A 17,089-nucleotide genomic window follows, 5' to 3' on the forward strand; every position below is an offset into this window, starting at 1 on the left:
CCCACCTGAGGCCCTTCCCGGAGCCTTTTCTGGCTTCCTCTCCTGACTCAGCCTCCCCAGGCAGCAGTACCTTGATAAAGGCCGAGTCCTTCTTGGTGGTGACCACCACCTCCCCAGTTCGTGTGGTGGTCAGGCCGTGAGAGGAGGGGAAGCTGCGGCGGGGTGGGGGTGGCGGAGGCGACTTGGAGGGCTTCTCGGTGCGGTAGCGGGGCACCGTCAGCTCATCTGCGGGCAGCCAAGGCACTATGGTCAGGAGCCTGCACCCTGGGGTCTCACCCTGCCTCCCTGGGGGGACTCCACCCCCCCCGTGCCCTCACAGGCACCCACTCATCTCCCAGGTGCCAGCAAGCGCCCCACCTCCCAGAAGTCCCCAGCCTCCCAGGTCCCCAGGGGCTGCACAGCTCTGGGCTCCAGGGCCCTCCTGGGCCACCCCCAGGGTGCCTTTCTGGTTTGTGAGTAGGTGTGGCTGAGATGCACTACTTCACCATTTGGGGGTCTCTAACATAGGGGTAACTACTGTCTGCTTCCGGGGGCTGAGAAATTGTAACAATTAATACACAGAAGTATTTGGACAGTTTGGGTGGGGGGCTGTTTTGTTCCGTTTTGTTTTTGATGGGACTGGGGACTCAAGATTGAACCCAGGGCATTTGCACCCAGTTACATCCCAGGCCATTTTATTTTTTGAGACAGGGTCTCCCTAAATTGCAAAGGCTAGGCTCAAACTTGCCACCCTCCTGCTTCAGCCTCCCAGAGTGCTGGGATTACAGGCATGTGCCTCCACCCCAGCTGGACGATTTTTATCACACAATAAATGCTCGATAAATGCAAATGTTAGCATTATTCTCCACCGAATTCTGGGCCTTTAGTGGTATGGCTGAGGGTGGCAGCTGACATCCAGAGCCTCACTGAGAGCCCCGTGGATGGACCCCGATTCTGGGATTCTGGGCTCCTCACCAGCCCCTCTCCCCATACCTGAGCCCCTCCTCCCGCTGGGCTCTGTTCGGGGGGCCGTCTTCTGGCCGTGGGGTGCCTTGGGGGGCTTGTGGTCCGGGGCGGGGGCAGGGCCCGGATGGGCCTTGCCAGCGCAGTCCAGGTCCGGGATGGCCTTGAGCAGCTCAGCCTGCGTTTCCTCCAGCAGCCGATTGATGTCCTTGGCGCTGTACTGGGTCAGCGCCGCCCGCTTCTCCTCCCAGTCCCGCTCTGCCGCCTGTGGGGGTCAAAGGTCAGGGGTCAGGGGGTCCACAAGCGAGGGACAGAAAGGAAGACCCAGCCCCGGGCCCCTCAGCCCTCTCCTTGGGTCGTCCGCGTTATTCCGAGGGTCAGAAATGCTGTGTTCATTGTACACATTGTTCTCTCTCTCTTTTTTTCTTTTTTGGTGGTGCTGGGGATTAAACCCAATGTCTAGCCGGGGATTTAGCTCAGTAGTTTTGCCGCCGGCTGCGCAAGCGCTAGGACCCGAGTTCGATCCCCAGTACCAAAAGATACCCCCAAAAAACCCCCAATGTCATTGGACTGAGCTGCATCCCCACTATTTTGTTCTTTTTCTTGCATTCTTTTTAAAATTTTGGGACAGGGTCTTGTTAAGCCACTAAATTGCCTAGGCTGGGTTTGAACTTTGTAATCTTACTACCTCCTGAGTGCTGGGATTACAGGGCTGCGCCCTCATGCCCAGCACACTGCTTCCATCCCTATGGCTTTATAAATATATTTTCTGCCCCCTGAAGGACTAATGTCACCTTCCTGATGTGTTCCAGACTTCCATCCGGGAACTGACCCCTCCCCCCCCAAAGGGTCGCAGGTGCGGGGCCCTCCCGCTCTGACCACAGCCCTGGCCCCGCCCCAGCTTGGCCCAGCACCTCCACGGACACAGCCTTGTCCACGCTGCGCTTCCCAGGAGCATCCAGGCCTTTGGTGGGGTTGCCGCCCTTCGGGGTGAGGGGGCCCCCCTCGGCCGGGCCACTCAGCTCGTGCAGGTTCAGCGGAGGACTGGGAGGCGGCATGTCGAAGTCCAAGCCCTTGCTGAAGTCAGTCTCCGCGGTCACCTTCTTGGGGGACTGACTCAGAAGGTTGTTGGGGGGCGGCCACACCCCCTCGTCCACTTGCCTGGGGTGGGGAAGGGGAGCCGTGAGGCCTGGGTGGGGGCTGGGGACAGTGGATGGATCGGGACTCCAGGGATCGGCAGGGCGGAGACCCCCTGGGGAACACGGCGGGCAGAGACCTGCGGATCTGGGCCAGTGCATCGGTGACCCCGCGGCAGCGCTTGAGCAGCCCATCCAGGCGCTGCGGCTCCTCCTTCAGGAACTTCACAGCCTCCACCTCCACGCGCAGCACCACGCGCATCTTGCTCTGCAGCCCAGGGAAGTGAGCTGGGGGGACAGGCGGGGTGAGTGGAGGGCAGCCCCACCCCACCCCCGACCAGCAGGGGCAGCGGGAGCTTGGCGGGCGGCCTCACCTTTGAGATCCGTCAGCGTCTCCCCCAGGTGCTTCAGCACCAGCGCCTTCTCCTCCAGCTCAGGCCCGGGCACCAGCCGGTGGCTGTGGGACGCGTCCCTCTGGAGCCTCTCCATCGACTTCTCCAGGTCACTGCAGCCACAGAGAGACCCGGTCAGTCCCTCTGGCCCCATAGGTCAGATCAGAATGAAAAGCCGCCCACCGGGCCAGTACCCTGGTGAAATCAGCGATGCCAAAGGTCAGAAAGAGACCAGAGAGCTCCCCTGCTAGGTGTGGTGGGACATGCCTATGATCCCAGCATCCAGGAGGAGGCTGGGACAGGAGGCTTGCCCTGAGTTTGAGGCCAGCCTGGACTACATACTGACACCGTGCCAAAAAGGGGGGGGGGGGGGGTCCAGGGATTTAGCTCAGTGGTTCCACACCTGCCTGACAAGCACAAGGTCCTGAGTTTGATCCCTGGTAGAGAGAGAGAAAGAAAGAAGGAAGGAAGGAAGGAAGGAAAGAAAGAAAGAAAGAAAGAAAGAAAGAAAGAAAGAAAGAAAGAAAGAAAGAAAGAAAGAAAGAAAGAAAGAAAGAAAGAGAAAAGAAAGAAAGAAAGAAAGAAAGAAAGAAAGAAAGAAAGAAAGAAAGAAAGAAAGAAAGAAAAAGAAAAGAAAAAGTAACAGCTGGGTGTGGTGGTAGCCTGTAGTCCTAGCATTCAGGAGGCTGAGGCAAGAGTATCACTGTGACGTTGAGTCCAGCCTGGGCTACACAGTGAGTTCAAGACCAGCCTGAACTACACAGCAAGACCCTGTCTCAAAAAGCAAAAAATAAATAAATACAATAAAGAGCTTTCCCAAAGGTGTTCTGGGCTTCCCTGGAAAGCTCTGATCTTTGGCAACAGTGCCCCAAACTTCCCTCCATTTAACCTGCAGCCTCTGAGTCTCACCTGGCCAAGGAAGCAACAAGAAGGTCCAGGTTCCACCAAGGAGCCTGGCAGCCTTTCAGAGGTGGGGAGGGAGGTGGCTGCAGGGCCCAGGGTCTCCTGTCTGGGGCACCACCACGCCCACCTCCCTGTTGTCAAAGGACCCAGCCCCTCAGCTTCCATCCTGGAGCCCAAAGCTGCTGTAGGTTTCAGCAACTTTTCACTAAGCAGGAGTCATTTAAGACCCCACATCTCTCCAAAATGTCAATAAAAAAGACAGACACTAGGCATCAGGGAGATACTGTAGCTGTTTTGCAAATGAGAAGGGGACTGAGACATGGAGGAAGGCAAGCCAAGATGGAGGGAGCCCTTGGGAGGGAGGGATGGGAAAAGGAGAGTAAAAGCAACTAAGATGTGGCGTGGACATCCGCCCACTCACCGCGACAAATGTAATCCTGACATGCTGCAAACATGCACTGACCAAAATTTTTAAATTAAAAATAAAGTAATATATATATGTGCATCCATGTTTATAGCGGCACACTTTGTAATAGCTAAAGCTTGGAAAGAGCCCAAGTGCCCAGCAACTGGAGACTGGATAAAGATGTGGTTTTTTTATAAAATGGAGTACTAGGCAGCCATAAAGAAAGAGAAACTAGAGACATTTATCGCTAAATGGATGCATATTGAGGCCATCCTCTTAAGTGAAATACATAGGACACACATGTGTAAATACCGAATAGTTTCTCTAGTGTGAGAAACTGAGAGTGTAATTAAGGATTAAAATGATTAAAATGAATAATTGATAATTTGAAATAGGAAGAAAAGTTTCAAAGGGGTAGGGGTGGCAGGAGGGGAAGGGGAGAGATCAGTTACAGGCTGGAATCTGGAAAGAATACATATATAGATTGTGTTTAAAACTATAGGAAGAGATGTAGGTAGAGACTAGGCTGGAGCTCATCAGTGGGTTGGGAAGGAAGAGTCACTGAGATCAAAGGAGAGAAGGGTGTGTTTCCAGAAGAAGCACATACAGCTAGGTACAGTACACGGTACTCGATAGTGTGATAAATGACTGTTACTGTTTTAGGTACTTATCATAACATGCTGTGCTTTTCATCCTTTAGAGCATAATCCTACTTATATGAGTTTACTGTAAAACAGTGTGCTGCTATGCCAGTGGTAGCCTCATGTATCTTATGTTTAACTGCATATTTGGATAATCTCAAGGGGCCATCACAGATGATTGATGTATACCTTCTGTTTGCACTTAGAAGTTGGTACTCTGTGTGGTACTTTGCGATACACACGGATGAAATTGCCTAATAACATATTTCTCAGACTATATTTCCATCATGTGTCACATGACTGTATTGAAATTTAAATTTTAAAAAATTTGGCCTATGTGGAGTCTACTAGCTAATTAGAACTTTTTTTCCTAGACCACTATGTGCTCAATATTAGTTTTGAAAATCTTTCTAAAACAAATCACATCCTTCGATGTCTTGTTAATGCTTGAGATGTTTTTTAAAATTATATGGAAAAATGTTTAAGTACTTTTCAGTTTTGCTTTGGTTGAGTTCTACTATATTTGAATATTATTATAGTATTTTTTCCCTTGCATTGTTTCTCTTTGAATAATTTTAATTTTTGTATGTGTGTGTGTTTGATGATAAAGTCATACTTTAAAAAATAAAGTAATAAAATGTAAATGAGGACAAGTCCCCACTCCTTGCTTTGAAAGAAGGCTGAAATCCAAACTCCCAAGTGAAGCCAAGAAGGGCACAGGGGTGGCAGATGAACACTTGCTCTAGAGTTGCAAGCTCCATGCTGCAATCCCAGCCCTTCTCTTCCGGCAGAGCCCACGGGCAAGTTAGCCACACTCTCGGGGCCTCAATCTTCTAACTCAAGAATCGGTGATGGTAAGACCCCCCCTACCCCTGCCTTTGCGAGGGTGATCCGAGCTCTCGTGGATGGCGCTGCCTCCTCACCCCGTCTGGCTTGCTGCCCTAATGGCCTGCTCTCTGGTCTCAGTGAGAAGTTGCCCCCAGTCCCTCCACTGGGGTTGAGGGTCTACTTCCTGCCACCCTGAACCCTCCAGCTCCGGTTTGCTGGGTTGTGGCACTCTCTGGCCCACTGGCCCCAGATGAGCCAGGCCTGTGTCTTCCAGATTTATCCCCAATTTCCAGCACCTGGCACAGGGCCCAGTGCCAACAGATGTCTGGTAAATAGCCGGGGGATGAACAAACACTTGGACAAAGCAACTGCTGCAGTGCATTGCCTCGGTTCCAGTTCCATACAAGAACAGTAACAGCCCTAGCCCACACGCGGGACTGGACATACATTTCTGTCAAACCCCATCTTCAGGGTCTCAGCTCAAGGCCGATGCAAATAACCTTGGGCTTTCAGTTCTATCAGCCAGCAGATCTGCTCTGTGTCATTAGTGAGTCTTACCAGCACCCTTATACATCTCCATCCAGCTAGCAGGGGAAAAGACAGACAGGCGGGAGCCAAGGCAAAGTCCTCTGATTCAGCACTATCAGGAGTGGCAACAGTTATTACCTCCGCTTTACAACTGGACAAACAGGGTTCAGACACCAGACTACATTTCCCAGCCTCCCTTGCAGTGATCCATGTGACTGAGTTCTACCCAGGGGGCTAGGAGTGGGAATAGATGTCACTTCCAGGCCTGGCCCAGGAGAACCTCCTAGAGGAGCTCCTCCATGCCCTCTCCCTTGCTGGTTGGTTGAAAGACCACGATCTTCTGCCTGGGGACAGGAAAGCCCCACTCAGCCTGGGCCCTAATTGGACACTGAATTCCCAAATGGAGAACCACCTTGCAAGCCCCTGAGAAGGAAATGTGTCTATTACTTTGAACCGGTCACAGTTTGGGAGCTTATTTGTTATCACAGCTGTCCTAAGTAATTCTTATTTATTTATATTTTTCCAGTACTGGGAATTGAACCCAGGGCCTTCACGCTGAGCTAAATCTGCAGCTCTTTTTCATTTTTTATATTGAGATGTAGTTCAGCTTTGTTGTTTTGTTTTGTTTTTCAGTACCAGGGATCGAACTCAAGACCTTGAGCTTTCAAGGCAGGCATGGCGCCACTGAGCTAAATCCCTGGGCCTCATTTTTTATATTGAGACAGGGTCTCACTAAGTTGCCCAGGCTGGGCTCAGACTTGTGTTCCTCCTGCCTCAGCCTCCCAGAGCGCTGGGATTATAGGCCTGTGCCAATGCACCCAGCTCACCCTAACTAATTAATAAGCTACCATAGCTAAGGCTTTGGCATTTAAAGAGGAAAAAGAGGCTCAGGGATTAACCAGTCCAAGGTCACAGAACCATTCTTGGGGAAGCACTGTCCACCAAGTCTGACCTCAGCCACCGCAGCTATGCTGCCATTCCATGCCAGACTGCATGACCACAGATGCACCGCCGTCTTCAGAAGCCCTGCTCTGCCAGAAGGGGAAGATCAGCTCTCCCCGCCTGTGTGTGCAACACCTGACTTCGTCAGGCCCAGCCAGTTTCGTTAAACGTCACCACTCCCAACATCACCTTTACTTAAAGGACCCTGGTGAGCTTCAGGAAGAGGGAACACTGTAACTCTCAGGCAGAAGGGACTGGACTCAACCTACACTTATTCCCTAATGAGACACTGGATGAAAAATGGCTGGGGGAGCCAGGCATGGTGGTGCCCATGTAATCCCAGCTACACAGGAGGCTGAGGCAGAAGGATTGCAAGTTTCAGTCCAACCTGCACAATTTAGCAAGACTCTGTTCCAAAATAAAATTTTTTAAAAAAATTTAAAAGCCCAGTGCAAAGGCTCTGGGATTAATCCCTACACCACACACACAAAAAAATGGCTGAGGGCTGGCATGTAGCTCACTTGTTTGAAATGTGCACAGCCCTGGGTTCATCCACAGCGCCACAAGAATGAATGAATGAATGAAGGAAGGAATACGTGGCGTGCTTTCCAGATGTTCATTTAGTCCTGGGAGGACAGATCCAGCTAAATAATTCTTCACTTGTGAACCAGAGACACAATTCCCATTCTGCATCAGGCAGGAGCCCCCATTGGGAGGGCGGAGAAGCCGGCCACAGGCAGATTTCCAGGTCCCGCAGGGGAGCGTCTAGGTACCAGGTTTGATGAGGGGCAGGGGCCGGGGCGTCTGTGCATCCCTGGATCTCAGAGGCCCCAGGAGGCTCTCGTAACAGAAAGTGTGTAAATCTGTCCTTTCATCTCACCCGCCTCTGCGCTTTCATACTTCCTTTAATGTCTTCCTAAAGTTCCTTTTGAAAGTTCTGACCCAGCTCCCCCTGTGGAATGGAAAGAGACAAGGACAGAACAGGTGGGTCCATGGCACCCTGGGAGAGAGAGTAGGCTGGCTCTGCTCTGCTTGGCCATCTGTCTGGATGTCACCAGCGATCACCCCTAGGGTGCGGGATGGCTACTGTCCATGTGATTTCATCTCGGCCACACAGTATCACGGGGACCCTGGCCTCATACCTTGTTAAAACATGCACATAGCATTGGGTTGTATGGACCCTGGGCTGACGATTAGTGGCCTTCTCAAGGAGCCCCTTAGAAGGGTTCCCAATATGACTCAGGGAAAAAACCAGGCTCCTGTGAGCAGCTCTCCTGCCTCCTTTTGGTCCCTGAGTACAACCCAAACCCTACCCAGAAAGAACTGCAAAAGGGCCAGGGATTTAGTTCAGTGGTTTCGCCACCTGCTGCGCAAGTGCAAAGACCTGAGTTCGATCCCCAGTACCAAAAAAAAAAAAAGAACTGCAAAAAAAACCCCTAATACTGGACACAGATGAAGACTCAGGCATTCGGAGAGCAGGAACTGCCCTGATCACACAGGCCCTCCAGGCTGGAACTGGAACCAGGTCCCCAGGTCCCTTAGTAAGGCAGGAGAGAGACCAGGTGTAGGCACTGAGGACACGGCTCCACAAAACAGGGTCGAAACAAAGAACAGGAAGAAGTCCTAGACCGCTGAAGAGAGCATTAGGGGATAAACCATGCAAGGATGTCTTCAGCCACCTAAGACCGCCTCAGAGTGTGGCCAAGCTGCAGACTGGCCGGGTGAGCGTGGACAGCATGGTTCACTTTCATCATGGGGCCTTGGGAGGTTGCTCACTTCCTCGCTGGGTATGAAACCCTCTACCCTAGCAGCCATTAAGAGAAAGCGCTCCCTACTCTGTCCTGTGAAAGTGCCTAGGCAGAGTCCTCACTGGCAGCTCTTTTTCCGGTCCCCTTTTGCTTGTTCTTACTTTCTTAATAAGCTACCCTCCTCTACCCATGGTTTTGTTCCTCAGCACCATAAAACACAGCCCTTAGATTGGGTATCTCGAGTGCCCTCCTTCTTGGACTGCGGTAAGCGGCCTGGGAAGCGGCAGTGGGTGGGTGGGGTGCCCTCTCCCCTCACCGGCGCCGTTTGCTAAATTTGAATTCGAGACTGTCTTGTCCATGGCTGAGTGCTCGGGGTGGGGTGTTCTGGTCCTCCTCTCTTCCAGAACACTGGAGCCCCGTTTCAGCCGTGCCATTAAGGGAGGAGGCTTTCCCTTCGCTGGGGCTGGTCTGGGGGACTAAGACTGGTGCTGACTGACCGGTGACAACGCCCCTAGGTCACTGTGCACGAGTCACAGGCCAGAAGGAAAGCAGGCAGAAGGCAGAAGGAAAGCAGGCGGCGGGCCACAGGGGCCACAGAGAGCCAGGCGGGTCACTGGGAAGCAAGACCACAGCAAAAGGAGGCACCGGGCCAGGAAGAGAAATCGGGAAGTATGCCAGGTGATCAGAGGTTTGTGGGTCACAGAGAAACCAGGCCACGGCGGAGGACGTCAGGCTTCAGAACAGACCCACGTCACTGCGACGGAGCTGCGCCTCCCGGGGAAGTCAGGCTGCGGGTCAACCCAGGTGCCCGCGCCGGCCCCTCCCTCCGCCGCCGCGCCCAGCCTCACTTGAGCTGCTGGGTGATGAGCTCCTCGTCGTTGAGGTAGCGCAGCCGCTCCTCCTCCACCAGGGTGCGCTGTCGCTGCAGTGGGTCCTCCTGCCGCCGCGCCGCCTCTGACACGCGCATGCTCAGCTCCGCCTCCGTGCGCTTCAGCAGCGTGCGCACCGACTCCTGATTCTGGAGCTGCGGGGCGTGAGGGCGGGCGCGTGGACCAGGCTGGGAGGCAGCGGGGCTCCACGGGCCCGGGCAGAGGGAGGGCCGGTCGGCAGGGGAGGGAAGGTGGCAGGGGGAAGTTCTGGGAAAGCAGAGGCGAGACAGCGGGATGGGAACAGGGGGCCCCGGAAGGACTTCCTGACCGTGGCCGTGTGGCTGCGGCTCGGAGCAGCCTGAATGGGGTAGGGGCTGGGAAGAAGGGCTCTCAGCACTGGGGCTGACAGTCTGGGGCGGTCCGACCTAGTTCCACGCCCAGCTGACGGGAGGTGGGCGAGATCTTAGCGGTCGCCCAGATGGCCACTGCCCGCCCCCTCCCCAGCCTGTCTCTGCGCATTATCCTCACCTGATGAGGAGCGGGCACGGCGGTGCCAGGCCCCTGACAGGTGGGACCATCTGCCAGGCGGGGCGGGGCAGACCGGCGGGGCTCAGGGAGGGGGGAGGACGTCCCCGAGAGGTACTGATGAGGACAGATGGGCCGAAGTGGTGGGACCGAGGCGGGGGGGGGGGAACTCGAGAAAGACAAGTGAGGCAGGCAGGGGCGAGGGCTGGAGAATCAGACCCGGACCACAGAGCCGTGAGGGATTTCGAGGGAGCTGGTAGGGCGGGGAAGGGTAGGCGGGGTAGTGGGAGGAGTCTGGGGCGGGGTGCCCGGCAGGGGCGGTACCTGGAGCTTGCGCAGCTGCTGCAGCTGGCCGCGCAAGTCGCTGGCGCTGTTCTGCAGGCCGCGCAGGTGCAGCTGCATCTGGAGACGGCTGACTGCCGTGGGCTTCTCCGCAGGGGCGCCGCTGGCCGAGGGCGCGGGAGGGCCGGACACCGGGGTGGCCCCACTGCTGCGGCTGCCTGACCCGCACTCTGCAGAGAGGGACATTGAGGATGAGAGAAAGGGCACAAAATAAGCCTGAGAGGCGCCAGGGCAGATCCTCCCCAGGCCTGACCTCACCCTGTAGCCAGAGGCACATGGCCTCCTTGTGCTAACAATGGGGTGCAAGGCACCAGGCAGTGATATCTTGGACTAAAATGACTTCTTTATTCACTAAAAGCCCACTGATGTCATGACCGTGAGACACCCACTTTATAGATTGGGAAACTGAAGCTCAGAGGGCAAGGACCTGTGGGGATGGAGGGCAGGGTCACTCACGTGCTGAGGGGGTGGCTGCCCCATTGGACCCTTCAATCTTCTCACTGTGGCCCAGGGAAAGAAAATGGGCATCAGGGGTCCAGGCGAGCCCCAGACCGTCAGGTGGAGATATCGTCTCCTCCAGCTCCCGGAGAAGCAAGGGACTCAAGGTCGCACAGTGACACATCGACAGAGCTGAGCCCACGCTCCCAATGCCCACTACCCACTTCCTGCTCCAAGCCCAGGCCCTGGCCATGGTGGCAGAGAGGGGCTCACCTGGGGGTCTCAGGCTCCGAGCCCCGAAGGAGGGCGCTCTGTACCAGGCCCGTGAGACTGGCGATCTGCTTCTCCATGGCCTCCATGCGCTCCCTGGGGAGGAGGTGGCTCTCAGCAGCCCTTCCCCAGCCTGGGTCCCTCCTCCCTGGCCCCACTCCTAACACTCGTGACCACAGCAAATGCCTTCCATCCCCAGCTGCCAGCATACAAAGGGACCCCGTGCCTAAGGACCAAGCCCCTGTGTCCCCACTGTGCGTTCCCAGCTGACCTCTTCATTCTCGGCATAGTCCCCACACTTTTCTCCCTGCCTCTCAAGCCATCCCAAAGCCCCCAGTAGCCTTGAGAAGCCCTCCTCCCACAGCATCCAAAGGAAGTACAAGAAGTTTTTATGTCTCCCCCTAGACCAGAGCAAGGACTGGCATCAACAGAACCCAGTGCAGTGTGCGGTTGGATAATCTCTTTTTTGGGGGGTGGAGGGACAGGGTCTTGCTACATAGCCCAGGCTAGCTGGAACTTGCGGTGATTCTCCTGCCTCAGCCTCCCAAGTGCTGGGATGACAGGCGTGCTCCATCACGCCTGGCTGGCTTCTCTCTCAGGAGTGCTGTCTGAGGGCAGAGGTCAGGATGGCACTGAGTAATGGGCCAGGGGTCTGCAGCCTGGAGACTAAGGAGCGGAATGGGGTTCTCTCTCTGTCCCTATTTTTGTTTTGTTTTTTGAGACAGGGTCTCACTATGTAGCCCAGTCTGGCCTCGACCCCCTCAGCGATCCTCCTGCCTCAGCCTCCTGAGTGCTGGGATTATAGGCATGCACCAGCATGCTCCGTCCCTACTTTTTTTTTCTTTTTTCTTTTTTTGGTACTGGGGATCGAACTCGGGTCCTTGTGCTTGCGAGGCAGGCGCCGGAACCACTGAGCTAAATCCCCAGCCCCGGCCCCATTTCTTATCAGCACCCCTCCCTAGTGCACTTCAGCTGGCCCTGTGGTGGACAGCTCTTCGGCTGCCAGTGCCTTGTCCCGGTTGGAAAGGCACTGCAAAGGGCTGGTTGGGCCCCTTATCTACTGTTGAGGAAACTGAGACTCAGGTGATAAATGCAAACCCAGGTCTCAAAGTCCGTTTCCGGGCCCCTCTCACCCACCCTTTAAGACTTTCAGATGGAAGAGAAATGGCACTGCCCGGCTGTCAAGGGCCAGGTGTACCAAGGACCCTGGGATGTCTGAGCCCCGGAATGGTACCCGTAGGCTACGCCCTCGGTGGCGCCTGCTCTCCCCACCCCACCCTCTCGAGTGCCCCTCACCTGGTCTCTGAGTCCTTGGCTGGCACTGGTGGCCCGAAGCCCACGAGCGCGCGCTCCCCGGGCCCGGGGAAGAGCTCGGGCGGGGGGACCCCAGTTCCAGAGGCGCCTCCGGTGCCGCTGCGCGTCTTGGCCCCAGGACTCTCAGCGAAGACGGACGAGGAGCCCGAGTCCTTGCGGAAGGACTGGCGCACGGGCGAGCCGCGGCTGGGTGGGCCCGAGTAGGGGCTGTGGGGCGGTGGAGGTCCGCCGGGGGGCGCCCCCACGTCCGCCAGCTTCTGCGGCGATGAGGGCGGCAGGCGGAAGCTGTAGCCGTCGCCGTAGAGCGCGCCGCCGCCGGCCGCCGCCTTGTAGAGCGAGTCCTCCAGGTCGGACTGCAGCGCGGCGGCCGAGTAGGTGCTGAGCGAGCGCACCGAGCCGCGCTTGTAGAGCCCGCCGGCGCCCGGGAACGCGAAGGGTTCGCCGGCCGCCGCCAGGCTCAGGCGGCCCTCGTGCAACAGCCCGTAGGGGTCGGCGTACAGGCCCTCGCCCTTCACCAGCATCATGCCGCCCGCCTTGCCCGCCAGGTCCTCGTCAGGCTTCACATCGCGCCGCTCCAGGATGGCGCTGGGGCTGGGGCTCACTCCCTGCGCCCCCGCCGTCGCCGCCCCCGGGGCGCCCCCCAGCCGCTCTGCCGCATGGTGCACCGGGCTGCCGGCGTACGAGGGCGGGCGCCCCCCTGCGGCGTAGGACAGGCGCGAGCGCGACGGCGACCCCGAAGGCAGCCCCGAAGGCAGCCCGGGCGGTGGCGAGCTGGATGCCAGGTGCGGGGCCGGCGACAGGTTGTTGAGACGCCGCGTGGGCGACGACTCCCGCGACGCGTACACCATCTCTCTCTGCGGAAGACACCCCAAGACCCCACGGGCGGGTCACAAAGGGGTCCCTGCCCCTTCCTTGCACCCCCCCCCCAGTCCAGTCCGTTTTTGTCGCATCCTGGGCCCCTTCCCATCAGGGTTCCCAGCACGAGGGTCAGTGGCAGCTGGAGAGCCTCGACGGGGCCACCCTTAACCCACGTCACAGTGGGGCGGGCAAGGGGAAGGGGCGAAGGGGAGCAGGAAGGGCCCCTCCAGGACCCCAGTTAGCAGGGCCTGCCCTCTGCCTCGTTCATCTCCCTTCTCCCGGTCCCCGACATTCGCCTGCACCCCGCCTGCCAGGACCCACCCACCCAGTCTCCCCAGTGCCCCGGGCATCCCAGCTGTACCCGGAGGTCCCCGTTGGTGAGGTGGGATCCAGGGAAAGCAGCGTACAGCGGCTCCTTCCGGTAGATCTTGATAATACTGCGGTCTTGGATGTCCCTGGGGGGATGCAGAGGGTCACCGCGTGTCCCCCAGCCTGCACAATATGGAGGGGCAGCTGCTCCAGGCAGAGATGGGTGGCACGAGGGACGAGGACTCCTAACCCCTTCCTAAGTCCTTCGGGCTGCCCGCCACCCCCTGCACACAGCAGCTCCTGCCTGGCCCACCCCTCCTCCTCAGGCTGTTTTCCGGTTAACCTGGGCCCGGGGAACCTGCAGAGGCGGGAGGTTGGGGGGTGGTGGAAGGAGCTGGGGGAGGCCCGCCCACCCATCCCCAGGCCGCGCCCACCGGACGTCCTCCAGCTCGTAGAAGACATTGCGCGCCTCGTCTTTGATGAGGATGGCGGTGTTGGGCGACTTGAGCATGCCCATGGTGAGCTTTTGCGGGAACATGTGCGCGATGAGCGCGTGGAGCGTGTCCAGGCTGCTGACCTCGTGCGTGATGTGCACGCGCCGCGTCTCCTCCCCGAACTGCAGGAACAGCACCCCTGCGAAAGACACCCGAGGAGAGCGACGGGGGCTCTCGGGAGCTGCACCGGCCCCACAGCGGCACGGGCTGAGGCCCGACGCTGCCCCCGAGTGAAGGTGAACCCAGGCGCTCATGCTGCCGGCTGCCCGAACACCCACTGGACCCCGGGCAGCCGGAGCCCGGATCGGGGCGTGGGATGGGACCAGGGCAGCGCCGGTGGGGCAGAAACAGCAGAGTGCTAGGGAGACAGAGGGGGTAGTTAGAGAAGAGGGGGACAGAGAAAGGGAGAAGGAAGTAGGGTTAGAAAGGGCAGAGAGAGAAGGGCATAAGGGATGGCGAGGGAGAGGGACGGGGAGGAGGTCTGGGGGGGCGGGGAGCTCTGAGCGGGGCCAGTGCGAGGGTGCAGGGGCCGGGCTGGGAGGGGCGGGGAGGCGGAGCCTGCGGCGGAGGCGGCGGGCGCTCAGGTTGGGCGGTACCTGGCGAGCGCAGCTTGGTCTGGCTGGCAGAGCGGGAAAGGGGCAGGCTCTGGCGGAAGCGGTTCATCCTGCTGAAGCCCAGGGGTAGCTCGGCCTCCGACATGGTCTCCAGTGACTCAGCCGAGGCGTAGGACAGCTTGGCTGCCTGGTCCGCCAGTCCCGGCTGGGCTCCCTGAGTGTGGCGCGAGCTTCGGGTCTGCAGGGCAGGGCAGGGTGAGAGGAGCTCAGCCACAGCCAGCTCACAGGAAGCCGGCCGGCCAGTGACACTCACACGCTCTCACAGGAGGGGCTCCTGCACCCCAGACTCTCCGTGTGCCTGCAGGACAGTCCCCCCATCTCTCGCTCGGGGCCTTGGCCTCCCCGGGACACCTAGCAGCTTAGCACTGGGCAGAGGACTCAGGCACCCCCAGAAACCAGTCAGAAACCATCTGAGCGGGAGCCTCGGGCAAGCCTGCTATTTTAAGCTTCCAAAGAACAACAAGAATTTGTCACCGAGGTGAGCAGCAGAATCGTTGAGCAAATTGGGGCATTAGTTCCAGACATTAATTAAGCGGCGGGTTTATGAGCGGCGAATTTATTCAGAGAGTTGGGGTGGGGAGCAGGGGAAGCAGGGCCCAGGGAGAAAGCAAAGAAAGTAAGGAACTCTGGGGTCCTGGTGTGGGGAGGCGTGGGCCCTGTGGAGCTGGCACGAACAGTGTCCTTGCTTCAGAGTGACCCAGACAGCCATACCAGACCCCTCGGAGCCAGCGGACTACCTCCCTGGCCCAGTGCGCATGCGCATCCCGGCTCGGTGCACGGGAGCACATGGCATGCCTGCCAGGCTCCGGTCCCTCCCTGCCAGGCACGAGCTGCTACACAGCCAGCCAGGCCCCAGCAGGACACCCCTTCCCTGAGGCTACAGCTGAGGGAGAGATCTGGCTAGGGGTAGAAGGGTGTCCCAGGACAGCACGATGGTCTATCCTGGGGGGGAAGGGGTGTCATACTATGATTGCAATTGTACTTTAAGACCCTACTTCTCTCTTGTTCATTTTCCTGTCTTCTGCTGCCATGAACTCTTGCCCCTCTGCCACCCTGCCTTGCAGCCAGCCAACTATGGACTGAAACCTCTACAAATTGTAAGCTAAATAAACCCTTTGTCCTCTTAAAAAAGACCCTACTTTTGGCTGAAGCCTGGGGCTGTCACCGGGGACACAGCCTCTGCCCTTCTTACCCAGTCCTTTCCCTAAAACCAAGTTGCTGTACATTTGTTAGGTAATTTTTTTTTTTCCGGTATCAGGGACAGAACTCAGGACCTTGTGCTTTCGAGGCAGGTGTGGCGCCACTAAGCTAAATCCTTGGCCCTGATGCTGTACATTTATTTAAGGGAGTTAAGATAATGAATGAGACCTACACCAGTCCATGTTACATACATTAAATGCATGGATATATTATATATACATTTATTGTCACAAAAATCATGTTCTGCCAGGTGTGGTGGCACATGCCTGTGATCCCAGGACTCGGGATGCTGAGGCAAGAGGATTGCCACGAGTTTTAGGACAGCCTGGGCTACATAGTGAGTTCAAGGGCAGCCTGGACTACATAGCAAGAGCCTGTCTCAAAAATCAAAACCAAACAAACAAAAAGAATCATGTTGCCCAATTGTATTTTTCTGTAAAATAAATTGTCTGTTTTTAATAACAAATCATTCAAAATCACTAACACTAGCTAGCTCTGGGTTGAGAGCTTTCACTTTTAACTTTATACATTTCTCTACAAAATTGAGTGAATTGTCCAAAATCAGAATATATTACTTTTATAATTTTAAAAAGACAGTAATAAAAAAGCATCTCTAGAAAGGAATAATTCATTCTCCTCTTCAGCTCTCTATTTCCCCAAATCCTGATTAACCCTAATTAATCTCTATCTTCTTACTAGCTCAATTTAATGTTCCAATTGGATTAGCGCTCTGGAAAAGAGAGAACATCTTTCTCCAATTGGCATTATGCCCAGCTGTCCCCAAGGTGGCCTTGAGGGCTTGGGGACAGAGAAGGTCAGAATTGGGGTCATCGAGAGGGTTCCAGCTTCGAGCACAGTGAGCCCTTGCAGTGGGTGGCAGGGGTCTCAGAAGGAGGGGCAGTGTAGGAAGTAGCCCCAGGAAGGATGGCGAGCCCTGTGGCCCTGTGGGGAACCACGGCTGGGCTGGTGGTCCCAGGGTTGCTAGGCAACTGAAAGGTCAGTGGCTGCCAGGCTGAATTAGGCAGCTAGCACATGAGGCTCCCTGCAAGCTGGGTGCTGCTAAGAGCAAGCGTTTTTCTCACCTTTTTTCTATCTTTACAACAACTCTATATAGTACAGGCATTGTTCCACTTTACAGAGGAGAAACTGAGGCCTGGGTCATTATGTAAATTGCCTCAAGTTACCCTGCTACTTAGCAGCAGGCTGGACTTTGCCACCAGGCAGCTCTGGCTCTCTCAGGCCCTGCATTTCACCACTACTACATAGCTCCTCCATCCTCCAGAGGCTGAGCTTGACCTGAATTCTAGGATTCCATGATTCCGATTTGAGAGCCCTTGCAGTGCTCCGGAGCACCCACTCGAACAAGCCTTGTGGGGGATGGAGGGTGGGC

General features: G+C 56.6%; 1 protein-coding gene and 1 long non-coding RNA gene across 18 annotated transcripts in view; one reads left to right on the top strand and one right to left on the bottom strand.

Moving 5' to 3' along the window:
* The window catches only part of Srcin1 (SRC kinase signaling inhibitor 1), a 59,592-nt gene that overhangs the window by 12,184 nt on the left and 30,319 nt on the right, over window positions 1-17,089 (bottom strand). For all 17 annotated transcript variants that reach the window (XM_087202342.1, XM_087202347.1, XM_087202338.1 and 14 more), the window contains 13 exons: window positions 14,482-14,677; window positions 13,826-14,024; window positions 13,444-13,537; window positions 12,207-13,078; window positions 10,914-11,006; window positions 10,659-10,702; window positions 10,185-10,372; window positions 9,315-9,490; window positions 2,453-2,583; window positions 2,219-2,366; window positions 1,857-2,103; window positions 973-1,207; window positions 71-225 (listed from right to left, as the gene is read on the bottom strand). In XM_087202342.1, coding sequence (XP_087058468.1) covers window positions 71-225; window positions 973-1,207; window positions 1,857-2,103; window positions 2,219-2,366; window positions 2,453-2,583; window positions 9,315-9,490; window positions 10,185-10,372; window positions 10,659-10,702; window positions 10,914-11,006; window positions 12,207-13,078; window positions 13,444-13,537; window positions 13,826-14,024; window positions 14,482-14,677 — 2,778 coding nt within the window. The remainder of the gene's footprint in view (window positions 1-70; window positions 226-972; window positions 1,208-1,856; window positions 2,104-2,218; window positions 2,367-2,452; window positions 2,584-9,314; window positions 9,491-10,184; window positions 10,373-10,658; window positions 10,703-10,913; window positions 11,007-12,206; window positions 13,079-13,443; window positions 13,538-13,825; window positions 14,025-14,481; window positions 14,678-17,089) is intronic.
* On the top strand, window positions 14,013-15,630 carry LOC110344777 (uncharacterized). Its single transcript, XR_015447754.1, has 2 exons — window positions 14,013-14,121; window positions 14,765-15,630. It is a non-coding gene; the product is annotated as an uncharacterized LOC110344777 (long non-coding RNA).

Source organism: Heterocephalus glaber, unplaced genomic scaffold (assembly GCF_053883595.1).
Source record: "Heterocephalus glaber isolate CG9 unplaced genomic scaffold, H.glaber_assembly_v1.0 deba00001773, whole genome shotgun sequence".
In the NCBI taxonomy this organism is placed as follows: domain Eukaryota; kingdom Metazoa; phylum Chordata; class Mammalia; order Rodentia; family Bathyergidae; genus Heterocephalus; species Heterocephalus glaber.